Source organism: Pagrus pagrus (assembly GCF_965226575.1).
Source record: "Pagrus pagrus genome assembly, chromosome: 12".
NCBI lineage: Eukaryota > Metazoa > Chordata > Actinopteri > Spariformes > Sparidae > Pagrus > Pagrus pagrus.
This window is the reverse complement of record NC_140196.1, coordinates 20,560,246-20,568,684: the sequence shown is the minus strand read 5'-3', so window position 1 is coordinate 20,568,684 and position 8,439 is coordinate 20,560,246. Positions and strand designations below refer to the sequence as shown.

General features: G+C 44.2%; 1 protein-coding gene across 1 annotated transcript; it reads left to right on the top strand.

Annotated features, from left to right (window-relative positions):
- The first annotated feature begins 1,373 nt into the window (after positions 1–1,373).
- LOC311267020 (kidney mitochondrial carrier protein 1) lies at positions 1,374–7,574 on the top strand. The gene is made up of 9 exons (XM_084369808.1): positions 1,374–1,587; positions 1,707–1,854; positions 2,216–2,310; positions 2,592–2,677; positions 3,549–3,644; positions 3,730–3,854; positions 4,094–4,217; positions 5,711–5,791; positions 6,329–7,574. Exons 1-9 carry the CDS (start codon positions 1,524–1,526, stop codon positions 6,368–6,370), a joined length of 861 nt encoding a protein of 286 aa, XP_084225934.1. The 5' UTR covers positions 1,374–1,523; the 3' UTR covers positions 6,371–7,574.
- The last annotated feature ends 865 nt before the right edge of the window (positions 7,575–8,439 follow it).

Below are 8,439 nucleotides of genomic sequence, written 5' to 3'. Positions count from 1 at the left end.
TTATGTGTTTCTCTAAACGTCTAGTTGAATTTAAGAGACCTAGTAAAAACACAAGCCTACACCAAAGCTTAAAGGTGCAGTTTATAAGAATTGGTAGGTGTTTACACCACACACAGGATGTTTGGACTGGGACAGGCTGTGGCTAACTGGTTAACTTAATACATAGACAGCGTAACGTTAAAACTGCTATTTCTTCACATTCTGTCGATATTTTTAGTAAAGTTTTGACTTTTTTCTGCCAAAATTCTTAAAAACTACATCTTTAATTTCTGATGAATGAAAAAGAAAGAGGGAAAAACAGGAGCGCTCACTCTGGACATACATCAGTAAATCACCTTTATATAACATGGGGTAAACTGATTAAACAAAGCTTGACGTGTCTTGTTGTTTGGTTGTGTGTGCCACGTTTATGCTGTGTTGTGATGTGCCATAGTCAGACAGGTAAACTGATTTAAAATCTTTAACACATCATGTCAATTTAAACCAAGACAGCTCAAATGTACAGCTGTGTAGACTTTGTGTCAGGCATCAGATGGATTACTTTAATTAAGCTTGCAGCAAACATTTCAAAATAAGAAAGTGGTATGACAAAGCCAATAGTTTTGCCTGCCTTTGTCAAACTGGCATGTTGATATGTAGTGTATGTGCAGTGGGACAATAGCGTTTGCACAGGTTCATAGTTTTAGATGATAACAATGACAAATGCAAATGTTTGCAGTTTTGTCTCCAGGATTTTACATGGGTGCAGTCTATACCATAGGCCACACTTGACGTCATATCGTATTTACTGTAAATATGAGTTCACATTAGCCCTCTGTAGCCTTTCTGTTAGCAACATTGGAGAGAGTTGATACCAACACAGAAACAGGTACAAACAGTGACATTTCCTATAGGGGACGTGCATGAAGAAGGCACACATGGGCACATCATGCATCATGTGGGGCTTTAAAATAGATGCTAGCCTATATTTAATTTTTTCTTTATGAAAATAAATCATAGGTTTTGCATCTGTATTACCAAACCCCCATTGAGTTCATTTCCATGACTTACAACACTTGAGACCGTTTAGTTAGTGGTTACTGCTTTCATGTATTCCTTGTAATGCGATGCTACCATCCAAAAAAAAAAGCTCTAAAATGTGACTTTTTGTTTGAAGTTTGTGGAATTTGACAAAGACTGTAATTAAAGTGTTTTTGTGAGGGAGACTGCAATCAGAGTGAGCAGCCATGTCGCCTGCTTCATCGTCTCCTGCCTCCTCTCCTGTCCGCTGTCTGGCACGGTCGCTTAGCAACAGGCAGGTGGGCGGGGCCAGTGAGGACAGTTGGCCGGTGGAGGGAGTGGTGGGCGGGGCCTCGTCTAAAGCCGGCAGAAGGAGGAGGGGCACGCGAAGCTGCGCTGCTCAAACGCCGGCAGGGATTGAAACGCAGCTGCTGCTTGAGGTATTAGCTGCACACTGTAATATCGTCCCCCCTGCCGCTTCGCCGGGAGGTTTTTCACTGTGACTCGGTACACGGCTGGAGAAAATGTCCAACGCCAACTGGAAGCCCTTTGTTTTCGGCGGGCTCGCTTCCGTGACGGCGGAGTGCGGTGAGTGATGAGGGGAGAGGCGGGGAGGCCCAGCTGCGTGGATTAATGTTCATTATTTAATCATCCGTGGTGATTTTTCAGTCTTACAAAGGTTGTAATCTCACGAATTTGTGTTGCAGGGACCTTCCCCATCGACCTAGCCAAGACTCGTCTTCAAGTTCAAGGCCAAGTGGGCGACAGCAAATACCGAGAGATCCGCTACAGAGGCATGCTCCATGCTATAGTGAGGGTAGTAAGAGAGGAGGGGCTCCGGGCACTGTATTCAGGGTCAGTATGTGTGGATTACAATATGCATGTTTGTGTGAAATTGTCTCTAAATCTTTGTCTTCCAGACCTTGTGTTGACTACACACTACTTCTAAACGTTTACTTCCTCATGGTACACTTCCTGTTTTTGTAGCAGCCGTTGTCCCACATACCTTTACCTCGACCGTGTTGTTACCCCATCTCTCCAAAGAGGGGGCTGTCTTAGATTTGCCTGTCTCAACGAGTTTTGCTGAGTTTTTTAGGGGGGGGGGGATTTATTTTCCTTGTTTTCTTAAAGAGCTTTGGCAAGAACCAAAGCTGTGGGTCTGTAAAGCCCTCTGAGATGTTTTAATGTGTGATGAAAATAAACCTTACTTTTACAGAATAGCTCCTGCCATGCTGCGCCAGGCCTCCTATGGGACCATAAAAATTGGCACATACCAGACCTTTAAGCGACTGCTGGTTGACAGACCAGAGGGTGAGTCCCAGTTTCTAACTGTCTCTCCAACACACACACATTTAAGCAGGCTGCGACCCGCCCCCATCGACACATGCACATTCCTCTTTAAGGGGAGGTGCAGATGTGCCTGTTGACCTATTTAAACATGTCCCATCAATGTGTTATACTAAGGGCTCATTGTGACTGTCTGTTTCTTTCAAACACTGTAATGATAAAAATGCAACTGACTGCCTCCTGCGTGGTATCAAATGCTGCTTGTTCACAGTTACAGTCTGCCTCCCACTCTTCTCTTCTTACAGATGAGACACTGCTGACTAATGTGATGTGTGGTGTTCTCTCTGGAGTCATCTCCTCCTCCATCGCCAACCCTACTGATGTGCTGAAGGTAGCTTTTTGAAGATTGTGTTGGATCTCCTTGTTGTTGTCTAAATGAAATGGCCGACAGTTATTTTCTAAAGCAGCAGAGCAGGTTTGACAGGTTCTTGGAACCACAGCAAGGTGTTGAGTAACCTGAAAAACAAAAGCACTCTCCTTTAATTTTTTTTACACATGCATACAGCTGTACTTATAATGCAGCCGTGAGTGGGACTGATCTTAGTCTGCTTTTTCTAAGAAAAGTCACAACTCCAGGCTGTAGGTGTGGTCTTTTGATAGCATGCCGAGTGGAGTGAAGGGCATCTCGGTGCCATCAAGACCCCACTTGTTGATTATTTATAGATGGAAGCCTCTAAAGCTTAACATAGTGTTCTGTAAATGATATGGGTGCATGAATATGATGTGTGTGTGTGCGTGTGTGTATATGCTTATCTGCACTCATAATGTTTTGCCCGGCTTCTTCTGGCCACGCACTGTTGGCTGTAATGCCCTCCTGTCCACAGTGTGTGTTTTAAGAGTTAACAGTAATAGATGTGGCTGCAGGTTTGGAACATTGCATTTTCATCACGGTATGTTCTTGCTGAGCCCGCCAACTCATCACAGAGCCAGACAGGCCGATCTGTAAACAACGGCCATTATAAATGAAAACAAGTCAAGCAGGGGGCTGGAGAATTCCTGGAAATGAGGAAAGAGAAAATACTTTAGGACATTGCGCTTGCCAAAAATTCTCTACCAACTTTTTGCCTTTGTATTCCAATGGGAGCCCGATTAATACACCCTCGGACTTGGCTTGGTGACCCAGCAGCATTCCACACTGGTTGTGTATGCTTTCATTGTCTCAAGTTCAAGTTTATGGACATTTCCTCTATCTGTCCTTCCAGATCCGAATGCAGGCTCAGGGAAATGTGATCCAGGGCAGTATGATGGGCAACTTCATCAACATCTACCAGCAGGAGGGAACAAGAGGACTGTGGAAGGTACAGAAAGCCTGACGCAACTTTGCAGGGGTTTCAGGTAGCACGGACATAGCTGTTTTGACGTTCCCCTCTCTTTCTGCTTCAGGGCGTCTCTCTAACAGCACAACGGGCAGCCATCGTGGTCGGGGTCGAGCTGCCGGTCTATGACATCACCAAGAAACATCTGATCCTGTCAGGTCACATGGGGGACAACGTGTACACACACTTCTTGTAAGTTTGCCATCTCACATGGACATCCTCTCATCTCTCCTGTAATGGTTATTACTGGGAGGAGATTATGTAACAGGGCAAGACAGATTTAAATATCTTAAAGTGGAACTAAGAAATTACACACAGCAGCACAAACACCCCAGCAATAACTGTTTAGTGACAAAGATTCAATCACGGGTAGTGATTGTAAAGAATCTATTATCGATTATCATTTGAACATATGTCTCATTGCACCCCAGGTCCAGTTTTGCGTGTGGTCTGGCGGGGGCTTTGGCCTCCAACCCCGTGGACGTAGTCCGGACGCGCATGATGAACCAGAGAGGAGGAGCTCTTTACCAGGGAACACTGGACTGTATACTGCAGGTCTGTAACAGTCCACGAATGGAGAAAATAAACATCTCACACCTGCTCAGATTGGGTTTCTAGTAGGGATTTACAGACTGTTTTCGCTTGGAAGTTTAAACTTCAGACTAGTCAAATTTAGACTAGTGAACTGCGAGTTGACTAGAAAACAGTGAAAATCGAGCACAATTTAATTTACAAGGTTTCACATTGTCTGAAAAATGGTGCATATATCACATCTTGAACATGACAGGTGTACATTAGTAACAGATGATTGTTTTTACAAAGAAACATTTGACATTTCGGTGCAAATTATGTCAATATGTAATTGAAATGTGTACATAAGTAAAATATTAATACGTTTAACCGATGAAGTAGTTCTGGTGCCGACTAGTGAGAGTAGGAACATGCAATTGACTAATCATGCACTTGGGACTAAGTTATAAGAGCTCTCTGATTTTGCAAGTGAAGACCAGTTTACTGGTCATGGGCGCTACTGTCAGCCCGTGCAATATGTTCTGTGGCTCTGTAGGGAACTTTTGAAGTCTGAGAAACTAACTCCCACGCTAGGGACTAATCATCCAGATACCTCACCTCCTGCTGCCTCAAAAGCGACTGTTCTTTTTCGTCTCTTCTGAACGCCACAGCGAGGGCTGAACAGTTATTCAAAATGGTTTTGAAATCACAAGATGGCTCAGTGCGATATCCAAATTGCAGAAGGTCCAATGTTTTGTTCTCCAGATTTAAGATTTGGCACAGACCCCAACAAATGTCAAATCATCACGATTTAAAGGTTTTTTTGTTATATATTGAAAATGAAAAATCAAGGTGCAAAAACGATTATTCTTGGTAATCATGAATCATTTCTCAATTGTACTATCTGTCAAAATTATCACAATTTGATTGTGTGCAGCTATATCCACAACTTTAAATGTGCTACAAGAGACCTTTAACTGATTATGAAACGGCCTAAATTTAATACAGATGTCTCGTTATGACTTGCGTGAGCATGTGAGAATCAGTGAGAGGTCTGGCCATTTCTATATACTTAATACCTGTCTCTGTGTTGGATAAGTCATAAAAGTCATTTTTATTGTGGAGTGCTTGGGGTGAATTGAGCAGGCTCACAGCCTGAGGTAAAAGCTGCTCTGTTGTCTGGTGGTACAGCACTAAAACAAAATGTGCTCATTGTGTATCACCATCGTCATCTTTTGTCGAAAGATGCTGCCAGAATCAACAAGAAATGAAAGTTCCTTGTAGTATTTTCAAGTAAAGGCATCTTCATGACTTAATCTTTAAATGGCCATACAAGTTTAGTAGTCGAAGTACAAGTGCTTGTTGCCTCCTGTGATGATGAATATTTCAAATAATGGAGTTATGTTAAGTATCTAGATCAAACCTTAATGCCACGATTTCCGAATCCCAGTTAAAAATCGCCCAAAGAAGACTTGAGATCGCTCATCAGAGGATAAAAAGATAAAATGGGTTTTTACCATGTTTGTTTTCTTTTTCAGACGTGGCGCTCCGAGGGCTTCATGGCCCTCTACAAGGGTTTCTTTCCCAACTGGCTCCGCCTGGGACCCTGGAACATCATTGTATCCTTTAATCATCTCATTAGTGCACCGCTCTGTTTACATATATCGTCTGTGATGCAATAGCTTTTGAGCTGGAGAAATCAGCGGGGAAAAGTTGTAAATTCTGTTATGTGTTCAGTTACGTACGGGATTCCAAGCTACACCTCAGTGGAGGAGAGCTTAGTGTAATGCAATCTAACTCCCTTATGTAAGTTTGTGAAACTACTGCCTCAGTAGCCCACTGCCCCTGGTTAGCGAAGGCATTGGGGGGGGGGGGCCTCAACTGGGGGTAAGACTAAGAGGGGAAGGGTGGGGAGTGAACTTTATGAAAGGCCAAAGAGTGACATGGAGAAGAGAGAGGGGCTGGCAGGTCCTCACCGGGCTCCAACCAGCCCTGAAAAATGTAATGAGATTATTGAGTTGTTACAGCACAGCCGACTGCGGTAACAAGGAAACGGTAACAAGGGAGGCTTTGAGCTGAAGTACAGAAAGAACCAGAACTCCCACACAACAGAAATATCCACTCCTCCCGCCTGTGTTCCTTTACTCTGTCTCCAGTTCTTCCTCACATACGAGCAGCTGAAGAAGATCAATGTGTGACTGACATAATGAGATTGAGAAGAAGTATGAGCGCGCTCCAACGAGCTGAGAGGACCAAAAATCAGGAATGGCTGGCTGGGGGTGGATCCTTGATGGAGCCACCGAACGGGGGAACAGTGTGGATGTAGACCCGCGTATTGGGGGCGGCATGAGAGTTGGCCTGATTCCTGTTTGGGCTACATGTCGCCTAAAGCCTGTGGCAAGTGTGGAAGACATTCGTGCCTGATGTTTTTCGCTCATCCAAATGCTATGTTAAGCTTAACCGCTTGTTTAGATGTGATAATGGCCCCTTATATTCACTGACTGGTAAATTGGGGGAAAAATGTAAGATGCAAAACCAGTGTCAGACTCTTGTGTATGAAGCAATTTGCTGCTTTAATAATGTCTCTAATGTCAGAAAGAAAACACAGGGTTTTCACTTCTCCACTCATATAGTGGTCTACAAATTGAGTGCCTTCAGTTTGAGATACAGGCCTTCTGCGCCTGAGTTTGTGAGGACTGAGAATGTCAGATAGCTGCTGACAATCGCAGTGATCATTCCCTTTTGAAAACGTTTGTGCGCATGCGTCAACAAACCTGGACTCGGATCAGGTGTTTTTTCTGTTTCTATATTTCTAAATTGGGAGTTTGAGTATTTACAGAGTCATGAGCCAAGAATACATCACTGTGTACTGTAATAAATAACTCATATTGTTTATATGACTGGAGACCAGTGTGGCTCTCAGACAGGACACACACACATCGCGTGCCCATATGTGGCGAGACTAGTGGTCCCTCATGCCAGCGAGTGCAAACAGTAAATATAACCTGGGGCAGCTGGGAGTTGACTCTCCTTGGGTTCTTGCGTTATATTTACGTTGCTGTAAAGACTCATTATAGACACAGACGTTGTATAAGCCCGCGTATTGTATTCCACACTGCTTTACATTTAGACCACTTGGTCAGATTAGTTAATCCAAGGTGCGTCATTCGATGACATGTGTTGCTTGAAGACACTTAAACCACTGCACATTAAACCCCAGGTATATTTTCATGTACTGTATTTGCACGCTGTATGCTTCTCTGTGATCTTTCATTGTAAGGAATGAATATGTTGCTGGCTGTTGTGTGTGAGCTGCCAAAGTGTAAGCCAGTGGAAATTTGTCATACTTTTGATGTTGATGTAAATGCTGCTTGTATATTTCAAATAAAAGAGAAAAATCCACCGTGAGCGTTGTGCTTTGTTGTCGCCACCGAGTGGCGCTGTGGAGCCACACTCCGGCCCACCGCCGCTCGACCCAGTTGAAGCCAATAGCTGTTTATGAGTCTTCTTAAATCCCCAACCTTCAACTTTGAGGCCACAAATGTAGCACAGTTGTGTTGTTTCTGAGGGATTGCCCGGTTCCTTTCAAACACACGTGTTCACGCAGCATCCCTCAAACAATGACTTATGAATTATTCACAGGAACCTAATATGTGATTGCTCCTTTATTTCTGTGGGTAAATTCCCAGTTTTCCCTCATCAGAGTTGTGTTGAGGAGATGATGGGAGCTCGAGGGAGAGCAGAGGGAAACTTTGCAGTGAACTCACAGCTTCTGTGTACGTGCGTGCCTTGTTCTTTTATTTAGGGAGCGTCACCGTGGGAATTATTACTTTGCGTGAGAACTGTTATTGTTGTATCTGCTTCATCTCAGCCACCAGGAGTTGCACCGCCACGTTATTGCAGCTGTGACAAGCATGGCTGCACTGAATAACTCAATTCTGCCACAGAGCGTGATGGAGGAGACGAGGGTCTGTCTGTCTTGTGCGCAGTGTACACATCACAGACCTGAAGGGCACTTTGCTGCACAACAACAGCTGACATCTCTGTCAAATCTAGGCACAAACCATCCCATACTGTCCATAAGGCGAGTTGAATCAGAATAAGAACAATGTGTGTGCCAGGATTTGGCATCTATAAGTTGGCATTATAGGCTGCTGCCTGGCATCACGTCTCTGGCAGAGGCCTCCACAAGCTGGACAACTGCGGCCACGGGGGATTCCCGCAGTCACAGACATGCTGCATTATGGGTATTATTTGCTGCCTGGCC